The sequence below is a fragment of the Eucalyptus grandis genome, chromosome 9 (genome assembly GCF_016545825.1).
Source record: "Eucalyptus grandis isolate ANBG69807.140 chromosome 9, ASM1654582v1, whole genome shotgun sequence".
Taxonomy (NCBI): Eukaryota; Viridiplantae; Streptophyta; class Magnoliopsida; order Myrtales; family Myrtaceae; genus Eucalyptus; species Eucalyptus grandis.
In genome coordinates, this window is record NC_052620.1 from 7,023,567 (window position 1) to 7,037,393 (window position 13,827).

The 13,827-nt window shown below is 41.5% G+C and overlaps 1 protein-coding gene across 1 annotated transcript; it reads right to left on the minus strand.

Annotated features, from left to right (window-relative positions):
* Positions 1-8,424: 8,424 nt before the first annotated feature.
* Positions 8,425-11,354, minus strand: LOC104418207 (cytochrome P450 71AU50). Its single transcript, XM_010029479.3, has 2 exons — positions 10,429-11,354; positions 8,425-9,234 (listed from the first exon to the last, which is right to left on the minus strand). The coding sequence occupies exons 1-2, from the start codon at positions 11,308-11,310 to the stop codon at positions 8,614-8,616; spliced, it is 1,503 nt and encodes a 500-aa protein (XP_010027781.2). The 5' UTR covers positions 11,311-11,354; the 3' UTR covers positions 8,425-8,613.
* Between the last annotated feature and the right edge of the window lie 2,473 nt (positions 11,355-13,827).

Sequence of the window (13,827 nt, forward strand, 5' to 3'; positions counted from 1 at the left end):
CAACTTCAACATAAGGAAGAAGTTCTTTTTCTCCCTTTAAAGTGATTACCGTCAACAGGAGAAAATCTAGACAAATCAAGCGATCTATAGCCCCACACTCGGACAATGACTTTGGAATCTAGAAACTTCACTCCGCACGCATATTCTTCCAAGGAGTAATTACCATCGTAAAGCTTGAAATTTTTTATCTCGCATTCCATAGAAGCTTAAGGTACATGACTTTTGCCCAATGACGCTATAGTTAAAGACAGAAGGAGAAATTCCACAGAAGGAAGGCGTTGAAGATGAATCAACGACCAACAATCATGCATACATGGTCACAAAGGAGGAAGGCCAATTGAAGGAAATATTGAACTATGCCAAGACGAAGAGGCTGTCATCAGCATACAGAAATCCTTAGGAATCAACAAATACAAACTCTAGGGAAGGGTAATTTGGTATTGTTTCCAATACTCCCACTATCTGAACCCGCTTTTGACGTATTTTCCCTACTTGACAGGGAGCATCACAACTCAAGAACCAAACTGAATGGTTAGGTTTGACAAATCAATATTGGCCAAGCTAGTACGTGGAAATGACCCACATCAAATTCACCTAGCTTCGTGTAAAAGACATGTCATCCAGAGCCAATTTAGAGAATAATTGACCTAACAAAGCAAGGGACATAGGACTTCGTGTCCCCCTCTCACTTCAGGTTCACCCAATCATCTGCAAATCAATGAATGGTAAAGTTGTATCGCTTCCAGTTATTTGACTCTTGAAAGAGTTCATGAATAACACATTCCCTCTTGTTTGTTGCAGGATCACCTGATTGTCAAAAACAAAGATAACAAATCAATGAGAGGCATGACAAACTCTCCCAAGCAAAATGGCATCTCAAGTATTGCCAAAGCAAATGACAGAGATCCTTCAGGCCTCAATTCACCTTTAATTTTGGCCCCGTTGATTGATCCATTTTCAGCTTCTCTTCGTAAGGGCAAAAACAGAGATGCCCGATTAGATCCCCAACCCCTGTTGATCCTTCATGTGTCATATCCCTAATCAATAGGGATAACTATCAACACCCATTTGTGAATAACCATTTTGATGTTCAAAATTTAACATATTTGGAAACACCATTATGTTAACTCCTAAAGTTGTCAATAGGGTCTTTTTTTGAGTCAAAACCATTCACTTGTTTTGAAGAGTTCAAACTCCATCATATTCAAAATGTTGCATGTCATTTCCAGATAAATTCTGCATGATGATTTTGTCTGTCTAAGTTACTGATTCCACTGAGGATTATTAGAATAGACAGCTAAGTGAAGAATACAAGATTGATTGAGCATGCTGGATGAGACGTGTCAGAATGATGAAAGGCAAGCCATATCCTACACACAATCCCCTATCTATACACTTGTGAGATGAGTGCAGAAGATTCCATGACTGCAGGGTAAAGAGTTCTTTCGCGAATGGTACGATAACCAAAACAGTGAGAGGCATTTCATTGCTCATCCCATTGAGCCCTATATATTGGTGGAATTTTTGTCCTACCCCGTCAAGAACCACCCCACACCGGGGATCGGAGGCAAAGCAAAGATCACAAGGTGAGAAGAGGGATATAAATTTTCTTGCTTGCACTTGCATCAATCTTGGGGTGTCTTTATTGCATATGAACACTCGCGTTAATTTAAGTGCATTAGAATGACGAAGAGCAATTCTTTCTCTAAACACTTGTATTCATTGTACAACCCAATTGAGTCCGTAATTTCACCATCACATGGAGGCAAAACGGAAGTTACTGCCATTTAAGCAGCATAGCCTAGAGTGCTAGCTGAAGATGAAGACTCAAGAGTTTAACAACAATGTCGTGATTGAACTTGCCTAGGCTAGTTCCTCTAACGACAAGAATGAAAAATAGGGGCATAAAAAAAGCAGTGTACCTGGTAAAAGCAAGGTCAATGCCCATGAATGAAGAACTGGAATAAAAATAGGGGCATGAAAAAAGCAGTGTGCCTGGTAAAAGCAAGGCCAATGCTCCCCAGTAAAAAATACAGCCAAGAAGAAGTTGTCATTGTGGTCCATAGAACCTTTATCTAACAGTGAGAAGAAAGACCAGTGACAAATGTCGAGATAGTCACGAACTCTCACCCTCTTACATGTGAGCCAAGTCTACGTTACATTCCCATTGTAAAAGTCTCTTCAAACTAGGGCACTTCAATTAACGTAGGATTTCATGCGTATATAAGCATCGCTCGAAGAAGTACGAGCAAGATTACTCTATCTCTTTTCGCAGGATTCTTGACTTGCAAACCTGGAGATGATTGTGTGGCACTTTGTTCATGAGCCTTGACCTCGACGGTCCCATTTGATGAGCTGTTGACCAAGTCTTCATCACAATTTCAACAAAGACCTCTCACATTGGTAAAGTCGTACCACTTGCGAGAATACTCGGACCCTTGTTGACATGATGACAGTGAGATAGTGTGGTCCTTATAAATCCTGCATTAATGGTCAGGATAGCCTTTTCCATGAGAGTGAGCGAAAAGTCCTTTCAGACTGAAAGTCCCTCATCTGGCATGCTCAAGACATCTACATTCTAAATGAAGGTTGTCTTTCATAATCTTTCCTAGTGGAAATCGATAATGCAAAATTGACAAAATTATCATGCATAAATCTCATTTAAACTCATGAATTTACAGCATATATGATCATGTGTGCATATTGTGCAAATAGCGCATACTCTCGAGATCGTAGATATTGCCGAGTAAGCATATCCTTATCCCCATTTGACTTAAAGTACCTACCACTGTCCAGGTACTCTCTTCTTGACACTCGACCTATTCGAGTCGTCCCTTGAGTTTGGATGCTTACAACTGTCTTAGTATCCCATTGTCTTTGAGTACCAGCCACCGTCCGGATACTCCTTTTTCCCGACACTCGACCTATTCGAGTTGTCCCCAGAGTATTGATACTTGTGACTAACCAAGTATCCCTTTATCGTTGAATACCTACTGCTGTCTAAGTATCCCTATTGTCTTTGAGTACCGGCCACCGTTCGGATACTCCCTTTTCCTGACACTTGACCTGTTTGAGTTGTCCCCAAAGTATTAATACTTGTGACTAACCAAGTATCCCTTTATCGTTGAATACCTACTGCTGTCTAGGTATCCCAATATCATTAAGTACCCACCGTTTGGATACTCCCTTTCCATGACACTCGACTTGTCTGAGTTGTCCTCAAAATTGTATCATTGAATATTAGTAGCCATTCAAGTATTCCATCACATTGTGCGCCTGTGGTTACCCAGGTATGCCTTCTTACACTTGGACCGGCCTAAGTGGTCCCAGATCATATCATTAAATACTTGTGTTCATCCAAGTATTCCAGTACTTAGAACACCTGGGTAGTACTTTGTACACCTGCGGCTACCCAGGTGTTTTAGTCCTTTTGAGTGCCTGCGGCCATCCATGTAAGCCTCGTGCTACATTCAAGTTTATGTTACCAGGAGGTGAGAGACCTTCACCAATATGTGGGGCATGTCTTCGATATTCCCAATTACCAGGAGGTGAGAGACCTTCATGAATATCCAAGGTACGTCCTCGATATTCCCTTTACCAAGAGGTGAGAAACCTTGATGAATATCCAAGGTACGTCCTCAATATTCCAACTACCAGGAGGTGGGAGACCTTCATGAATATGCGAGGTACGTCCTCGATATTCCCCAATTACCAGGAGGTGGGAGACCTTCACGAATATGCGAGGCACGTCCTCGATATTCCCCAATTACCAGGAGGTGGGAGACCTTCACGAATATGCGAGGTACGTCCTCGATATTCCCCAATTACCAAGTGAGGTGGAGACCTTCATGAATATCTCAGGTACGTCCTCGATATTCCCTTTTACTAGGAGGTGAGAGACCTTCACGAATATCTCGTGTACGTCCTCGATATTCCCTTTACCAGAGGTGAGAGACCTTCATAAATATGTGAGGCACATCCTCAATATTCCCAATTACCAGGAGGTGAGAGATCTTCACGAATATCCAAGGTACGTCCTCGATATTCTCCTTTACCAGGAGGTGAGAGACCTTCATGAATATGCGAGGCACGTCCTCAATATTCCCAATTACCAGGAGGTGAGAGACCTTCATGAATATCCAAGGTACGTCCTCGATATTCCAACTACCAGGAGGTGAGAGACATTCACGAATATGCGAGACCCATCCTCGATATTCCCAATTACAAGGAAGTGAGAGACCCTCACGAATATCCCAGGAGGTGAGAGACCTTCATGAATATCCAAGGTACACCCTCAATATTCCAACTACCAGGAAGTGAGAGACCTTCACGAATATGCGAGACCCATCCTTGATATTCCCACTATTAGGAGGTGAGAGACCTTCACGAATATCCTGTGCACGCCGATATTTCCCAATTGCCAAGAGGTGGGACACCTTCACGAATATCCAAGGTATGTTCTCAATATTTCCAATTATCAGGTACCCCTTCGATACTTGTGAATGTCCAAGTATCCCCCAAGAATTCATACTTGTGATCATCCAAGTACCCCTTCAATGCCTATGGTCAGCCAAATACCCATTTTGACGCCTGCAAATGCCCAAATACCTTTCAAGTTAGTACTTGTGAATATCTAGGTACTCATTGATATACCTGTGAATGTCCAGGTATCTTCCAGAATCAATGCCCTGAGAAAGGCGCATCCTCCCGAGAAAGGTCGAGTTCCAATTGCTGTCTTTGACAGAAGTCAGACACCCCACAAATCGATGCCCTGAGAAAGGTCGGGTACCAATTGGTGTCTTCGATAGAAGTCAAACACCCAACAAATCGATGCCCTGATAAAGATCGGCGCATCTCCTGAGAAAGGTCGGGTACCAACCGGTGTCCTTGATTGAGGTCAGGCACCCCCAACAAACAGATGCCCTGAGAAAGGTCTGCCCTGAGAAAGGTCGGCGCATCTCCCGTTAAGGCGACCGAAGAAAGGTTCGGGTCCTAGACAAACCAATTTATTGCTCTAACAGGTGATCGAAGAAAGGTTCGGGTCCTGGAAAAGCAATTCCCCATCAAGGCGATCGAAGAAAGGTTCAGGTCCTGGGAAGGCAATTCCCCGTCAAGGCGACCGAAGAAAGGTTCGGGTCCTAGACAAATCACTTATTGCTCTAATAGGCGACCAAAGAATGGTTCGGGTCCTGGAAAAGCAACCTCCTCACATCACCAGGTAAGATGACGCCTTGATACTTGCCAAAACTCGGGGTTCACACCACACCCTATTTCACTCACTCCCGGTAAGTAACTACAGGTATCTTCTTATCTATCTTAATATTGCTATTTTTCTGCATAGAATAATAGATCCCAAATAAAATACAATCTGCTACGTATGCATGGATAAAATTTAGGCATCGCTTGTCTTTTGAATGCAACCTCTGCGAGCTCATCTTAAAAAAGGGGCAGCCGTTAACACCTTAATTTTATTTAGGTTTATTTTATAATTAAAATTTTATTTTGTCATTCGGATAAATAAGATAATCAATAATAAACAATAAAAACAACAAAAATAGTAAAAACAAACAAAAACAAAAAGAAAAGCAAAAGCCCAGCCCCTCTCCTCTTTTCTTTTCCTTCGTGCAGTCCGTGAGGCCCATCCGCGACCTAACCCGGCCCGACCCCCTTTTCTCCTTTGTCTTCTTCCTCCCATCTTCTTCTTCCTTCCTCCTTCTTCCACCTTTGCAAGACACGTGCGGCGATGAAGACGCGCTCAAGCACAACCTACAACAGAGAGAGGAGCATAGGCCGGTGGCTGAGAGGATGCAACATTGAAGGTGAGCATGCCTCCGTGGAAGGGGGAAGATTTGACGCCCGCACCTAGGGCTGGTCGGCGTGCGAGGGCTGACGGCCGAACCTCCATCGACTGGCCTCCTCCTCGCCTATAAATAGAGGAGTACCTTCGTCGGTGAAAACGCAGCGAGCTCCGAGATCTTCCCACTGAGAGACTTCGGGCGAGGAATCGAAGAGCAAGCGAGAGAGAAATCGGGTCGCGAGCTCGGCCGACCTCCCACTAAGAGACTTTGGGGGAGGCTGCCGGCGAGCGAGTCCGAGGAGGTCAGATCTGGCCGGTGGAGGCTCGGATCTGACCGGAGTGAGAGAGAAGTGAGGTCGGAGGAGGCGAAGGAGTTCTGGATCCGCGAAGAGGGGCGAAAGAAGAGGTACCACCCCTCGAAGCCGCTGCTGTGCCGAATCCCCTCGTGCTGCTGTCTCATTGTCGACACCGCCAACCGAGCCCAGACGCCGTAAACAGGTAGCATATGCCCTCTAATGCATCGTCCTCGTCGATCCGTCGTTGATGCCCTGTTGGAAACCCTAGCCGCCGTTCGTCGCGTCGCTGCCTTGAGCCATCATGAGATCTAGTCCCCGGTCGCTCTCTATTCGCCATCCCAACGTCATCTAGATCTAAAGGTCGCCGTCATCGCCGCAAGCTGTGCCACCATGCCGTGCTAAAGCCGAGATTAGGTGACGATGGAGCCCTGCCTACGCCGTCCATCCAATGCTCTAATGGTCGTCACCTTTGCCATTCACTGCTGTCGCTGTAGCCACCGTAGTCGTTGTCGCCACCGTAGTGCTCCCGTTTCCCCTCGGCGCGCAAGCGGATTCGCAAACCTTAGGGTTTGCGATTCCGGTCATGAAGCGGATCCGGGTTTGGAAACCGGGTAGGGATTCCGCGATTTAAGGGGCGGCGGAGCCGGGTCGGGTTCGGGCCGGATCTGGGTAGGGTTTCACCGGGGAGTGAGTTGTGGAGTCGGGTCGTCGGGCTGGGCCGGGCTGAGCGTCTGCCACGGCGTCGTTTTATAATAAAAAAAAGAAAGTCGGGCCCGCTATGCGGGCCCATCTGCGTTTTGGGGCTGGCCCAGGTCGGACGCAACTCACGGACCCAACCCGGGTCGGCCTTTATTTATTTTATTTTATTTTATTTTATTTTCGAAAAATTATTTTAATTCCCAAAAACCAAAAAAATATTGAAAAATATTAAAAAATATTTTATTTTCCGAAAAAATCAATAATATAAAAATATTCCATATTTTCCAAAAATGCCAAAAATTTATGAAAAAGCCAAAAAAAAAAATCAGAAAAAGCCAAAAAGACTTGTATTTTTCCAAAATACCAAGAAATCCAAAAAATCCCTTTTATGTAAAAAAAAAATTAGAAAAAGACTTAAAAATGTTTTTCCTCTAAAAAATGCATGGAAAATCCCCCAAAAATCCAAAAAGCCTTAGGGTTTAAACAAAGATTAGGTACCGAAAGGGCATTAGTGATTAACTAGTGTAATCAGGTCCCCGATCCTAATTTCTCTGGTTGCGCAGGAGTGAGTATTTCTCCCGATACTTCGATTGGGTTTCTAATCAACCCGCCCCAAATCGATTAGTGGCGACTCCATTTTAAAAATTAATTTACGAGTTAAAAACTTAGATTATTAAAATCGTGAATTGGTGGACTTGGGAGAGTCCCCTAATAAATTCAAATGAGCCATTAGCGTCCTTAGGCGCCCGTATCCGATTGCGGGCGCCGAAAAAGAGAGGTCGCGATAGTCACTGACACTTGGGCTCGAGTCCATCAAGACTAGGTCAAGACTCTCAAGCTTGTGCCTTGGTCCCTGACACTCGAACTGGGGACCTTAATGCCCATGCCTTGATCCCCCATGCATGAGCTTAGGCCCATCGAGGCTAGATGCTAAGCGCTTGAGCTTGGGTGTATCAAAGTCAAGCCCAGGACCTTGCTGCTCATGCCCAAGTCCCCGCGCATGAGATTGGGTCTCCTACAACCGAGCCTGAATCACTAGTCCTGGGTCCATTGAGGTCGAATCTAGGACCTCAATCATCCATGTGCAAGTTACCTAGCTCAAATGGCATACATTTATTTATGAAAGCCAAATTATATTTTCCTTGCCAAACTTCGGAAAATGCTTTATGGCTATTTTTTTATTTTATTTTAATTTCAGCCAAACCCAGGAAAGTGAAAATGATTTCTTAAAAATGATTTTTTTAGAAATGTAATATTTTTCGTAAAACAAATAGAGCCTAAGTTTAAGATGAAAAACATGGAAACATCATGACGTGATTCATGTGCTCACCAAGCCAGGTCCAAGGTCCAGCCAAGCAAGTCTGGCGCTCGGCACCCAGCATGAGCGGAGAGGCTTTCTCATGCAGTGGCCGGAAGCCCAACCTGGTGAACAGGGCACTGAACCTTGTTCAGCCTTCCCACTGGATGTCTCATACATGGGCATCCAGTAATGATCCTCCAGACCCCCTAAAATCTTCGCTATTTTGTTTCAATTCGACCTTCGATTCTAATTGGTTCTTTTATGGGATTGGCGAAACCTCTCAGACATCAAACACAATACAATACTCTAAACTGTAGTGAAGAAATTAAAAAGTCCCTAATCTCCGCGTGTCTCAAATTCCTTTATTTGAATTTCATTCAGATAATAATACTTCAAATAAAAGCTAAAACTTCATTACAAATTGGTAGGCAATCCATTTGGTGACTAACACTAGGAGACTTCATGATAATATCAGACTTATTTTTGGGAACTCAATCATCTATTGAAAAGTTAACTCTCTTTCACTCACTCAAACGATACCGAGGCATGACCACCAAATGCTTAGCTCTAGGAGCAGTGAGCCCAAACTCCTCAGTCATGTCAAGCTCGCTCGGTGATATGCCAGCAGGAAGGTCCCAATCAAAGCAGTGTACGAGTTGAGCAAGCACAAATCGCACTATAGTCAAGCCAAGCTGCATCCCGGGGCATCCTCGGCGGCCCGCCCCAAACGGTAGGAGCTGAAAATCACGCCCCTTAACGTCCATGCTCGACCCTAAGAATCTTTCAGGTATGAACTCTTCCGGATCGTGAGTGGTCCACACTTTTGGGTCCCTTCCAATGGACCACACATTCACGATGACTCTCGACTTCAAGGGTATATGGAAGCCGTTCACTGTGCAGTCCTCAGTCGCCTCGTGGGGAAGCAAAAGCGGAGCCACCGGGTGAAGCCTCATGGTCTCCTTGATGACCATGTCTAAGTAGTGCAAGCCCTCTAAATCGGATTCCTCTACTGCTCTGTTCATTCCCACGGCTTTCTCTAGTTCATCTTGGACCCTTTTCATTGCACTAGGATGTCTTACAAGTTCGGTCATTGCCCAGTCTATTGCTGTCGCTGAAGTGTCCATCGAACCCGACAACATGTCCTGCATGTAGAAACATATTGAAATTTACACACACACACACATATATATTTTTCCAGATATTGAGATTCACGATAACAAGTATCTTAATGGCACTTATCAGGCATATTTACAAGAGACTGAGTCATGGATGTTACAAGAAAAATTAGTGCATTGAAAAGATAAACTTCCTAAATAAGTTATAAACTTCCTAAATAAGTTACTTAGCAAGCAAATTTAACGAACCTTTCTAAAAGAAGCAATGTGTCAATTGAATCCATCAAGAAAGTACTTATATGGTCATAAGTACGAAATTTCAGTAAGAATATACTTAAGATAATTTAAAAGATATACAGCTTTTTTTTTTTTTTCATGTCATTTTTGATGTTGTATGATGGAAATTATAATCTCAACTAGCTATTCCTTTCATACACGAATCAACTTATTGAAATCCTTTGGACCATGAATCACATATTAATGAAATTTTTTTGTTGTCTCTAGCACTCTCTGTTTCATTGTTGACAAAACATTATTAACCGGTCCCCCTCTGGTGCTTGAAAGAGACAAGCACATGCAATTTAAGGAAGAGCATTAATATCTCTGTAGTGATCCTTAACTTCGACTTCTTGTATCTGACGCACTTTGGCTGACTGGTAGATAGACAACACGGGCTTACCATATTGGTGGACACCGTCTGTTCACAACAACATATGTTGAAGCTAACAAGACTATCTGCTTGGGCAAAATAATAGTTAAAACATATGTAATGATTATTAATATTGTAATAATTTCATTTCGTGTTAACTATGTACAAGAAATATAAACAAATTATTATTGCTTAGAAAATGCCATTAGGACTTGCAGATCTTAGATAAAAGAGAGGATGAGAGGAGGAAACCAATTCACATGCTTCATAAAAATTTGTCGGGACATGACAGTTGAAAAATTAAAATTCGCCTAAAAAATTGATTTATAAAGTGAAATGATGGATCTTTTCAGATGTTTAAATACGATGGTCTATATACTAAAATCTCTTTTTATAATTTATTGAATTACGTTGGAATCAATTTTGCTCCCTAATTACTGAACTCAGAACCTCGACTAGTGGGATCCCTGTTCTAATAAATTTTCCACCCCGACGTATGCTTAGATAATTGAACAGTAGCTAAGGTTTCGGAGATAATCTTTAATCTAGATACAAAAAAATTGATTAATTACCAGAATTATGGCTTTGATATGGGGCCTGTCGATATGGTACTCTCCCTCGTTCAATCCCATGAAGCCCAGCATAACATCCACAAAATCTTTGCTCTCTCCTTCTTCTTTCATAGACTTCATGTGCTCGTCAATAATCTTCTCAAAGAAGGCATCGAACACTTTGCTCACGGCTTTCATGCGTTTCGTTAACCCCTGAAGATCAAATCGTGCTAAATAAGGAACATAGTCACCGATGTTCGGTGTCGCGCCCAACACCATGCCTTCTTGAATCACGGCCTTGAACCCTCTCTCATCAAACTCCTTGTCCATGTACTTCTTTCCGAAGACCATTCGACAACTCATATCGGCGCTTAGCGAAAAGATCTTCGAGCTCAAGTCAATGGCTGTGTGGTCGTGAGCCGCGTCTTTGAGAAAATTCACAAGCAAGCCGACCTCCTCTCTTCTCATGGACTTAAAGGAATTGATTTTTGCATTGCTAAGTAGCTCCAAAGTGCACATCTTTCTGATGTTCCTCCAATATGGGCCGTACGGCGCGAACGCCAAGCTCCTTTGCTCGTAAGAGATGTGCTTGGAGGCCTCATGAGGTGGCCGGCTCGCGAAAACAAGATCATGGGTCTTGAGGAATTGTTCGGCCAGCTCGGGCGATGAGACGACGATCGTGTGCACAAACCCGAGGCGCAAGTACATGAGGGGGCCATATTTTTGAGCTAATTTGTGAAGATCATGGTGCGGGTTTTGTCCTAACAAAGGGAGGTTTCCAAGAATTGGATACCCTATTGGACCAGGAGGCAATTTCTTCTTGCTCTTTCTTTTCCATGGCAAAGCTCGCAATAAGAGATGAGCAATCAAAGTGAAGGAGAGTGTTATCCAGATCCAAGCCATTTTGGTGGTGGTTATTTGGAAGGAAGTGGGGTGAAGATGGTGGTGGAGATAAGTTCATTGCATATATAGGTAAAGATACGACAGGGAAACGTGCTAGATTTATTTCCATTGCTTTTTAGTGGGCCCTTCAACTAGAATCCAAAGAAATATCGTACACTAAATATTAATTAAGATATACTGAAGAGTATTTCAACACCGTAAAAGTTATGAAGTACCGACACTCTCCAAGAGCATTCGAGTCGTGTCGGACACTTTAACACGTGCTGACATTCTTCGACACATGGTCAACATATGTCGGAAAATCTGACACCTAGTCAACTTTCTCGACACTCTTCAACACTCGAGTCGGAATTCTGATATACGAGTTTCCGACACGTGATTCTGATATCGATGTCAATTTTAAAAATTCAATGAATGAGAGGTGAAAAAATATATATGTGAAAAAATAAAACACAATAATAGAAATAATAAATGGAAAAAGAAGAAAAATTTAGTCTTCTCTTCTCTTCTAACTCCCACTTCTCGTCATACATAATTCACCACTAAGTTTTTTTCTCATCTTTCAACATATCTAACATGTGAGTCCATAATATGGATCGCTTGTTTTTTCTTCGAGTTTTATGAATCATTGAAATAGAGTTGAATTTGTCAAATTGAAACAATGAAGGATATAAATAAATGACGGATTGATGTTTTTAGTGTATATTCATTCTAGGCTTATTTATTTATTTATGAATTTAATTCAAATTAATTTTATTGAAAAAATCATAAAAATGATAATTTATTATGTATATAAAAATATATATTTAATATACAACGTATTCTAACGTATCGAAATTCTCTACTTTTTGAGAAATGATGTGTTGGCGTGTCGTATCGCGTGCCGCATGTCAGTGTCGATGCTACTTAGCATAAAATAACATCTTCTTCATGATGAGGATTCATTTTGTCAATCAGATAAATAAAATAAACGCGTTTAATTTTATTTTTTCCTGAAACGATAGCAACATGAATGGTGGAAGAAGCTAGTGATTGTGAAATGGGGGAACATACACAAGGAATTGATGTAGTCTTTGACGTCAGTAATTTTTTTTCATTTTGTGTTTATGGATTTTAGGAAAATTTTAGCAATATATGACTAAAATAAATGTATTTAATGTCCCCGAATGCATGCAAACCTCTCTATCCGAAGAGTGGTAGATGTTAGCCCTAAAGGTTACATTAAATAAGTAAAGAACACGGTATTCATTCTATCGCATTCAAACCTGATAATGGATTACTTAGCTAATCTAGAAATTTTATTTAATGTTAAAATTGTTTCAAGTTTGAACCTAAAACCCAATCCAAGATAAATTATAGATAAGTATAGACTTGATTTTCCAGATGCCCCTCGAGCAAGTTTTGGACTTTGAATCATGATGACTTGGGGGACACGATATATTCTCTCGATTGAAGCGAGCGTCGGCCAAGGAAAGTTAATTGAAGAAAAAGTCCCAAATTTGAACTGTTTTCCCTGATTCCCCTTGCCTTGGACTTCCCCCGGCGGTGATAGATATATCAAGGGTTTGTCTTTTGTGCGTGTCAAGCTTGCAAGTGTTCGGCAAAGGACGTGGTAGTCGTCGCTGGTGGGCGCGCGTGCGTGTGTGTATATCAAGGGTTTGTCTTTTGTGTGAGTCAAGCTTGCAAGTGTCCGGCAAAGGACGTGACACAGGTAGTTGATGTGCGTAGAAAGGAAGTTCGTGAATTTGTCCTTCATTCGGGAAATGTCGTGAAAATGTAGTATAGTAAACGTAAAACTACCGTCCAATTTATTTCATTATTCTATCTTTCTTTCTTTTCTATAGAATTCTTGTGATTGTTGAGAGAGGAATTACGAGATTAAATACTGTATGAGTTGTTGGGTGTAATTGAAAATAGGAAAGCATTAAGAATATTTGAGTGACTCGAGTGTAGTTATAATCTTTATCGCATCATTTAATTTATGGTGAAATTCTTTATTGTTCTCCCTGTAGACATAGATCAAATAGTATTCGATTGATTTTCTTATTGTATCTATTTTACTGTTCCATCGCTTGTTTCTGCAACATTTAACACCGCTGGTATAAATTTGTGATGGAAACAAAATGACAATATAGAGACTTGCCTACGGATAAAGGAGAAAGAAATAAAATAAAGGCAAATAAAGTTTTTTTAGTGTATGGAATGAAGTGAAGGGAAATTTTTTTATGAATAAAGTTTCTACGTTGATTTGTATATATATAATAATAATAATAATAATAATTTTCTTGAAGAACAGAATATTTCATTCTATCGCATCGTATTTAATAAGTAGTCTATTTTACTACGCATAAAGTGTCCCTACATACTTATATTTGTATTTAGATTGAAATTTTAAGAGATTTTCCTTTATTTTTTTCTTTTATTGGAAAGAATATTATAATTTAATTTGCAGAAGAAAAGAAGCATTGAATGTATTTAGGGTCTATTTGATAAGGTGCTAAAAAATATTTGATTCTA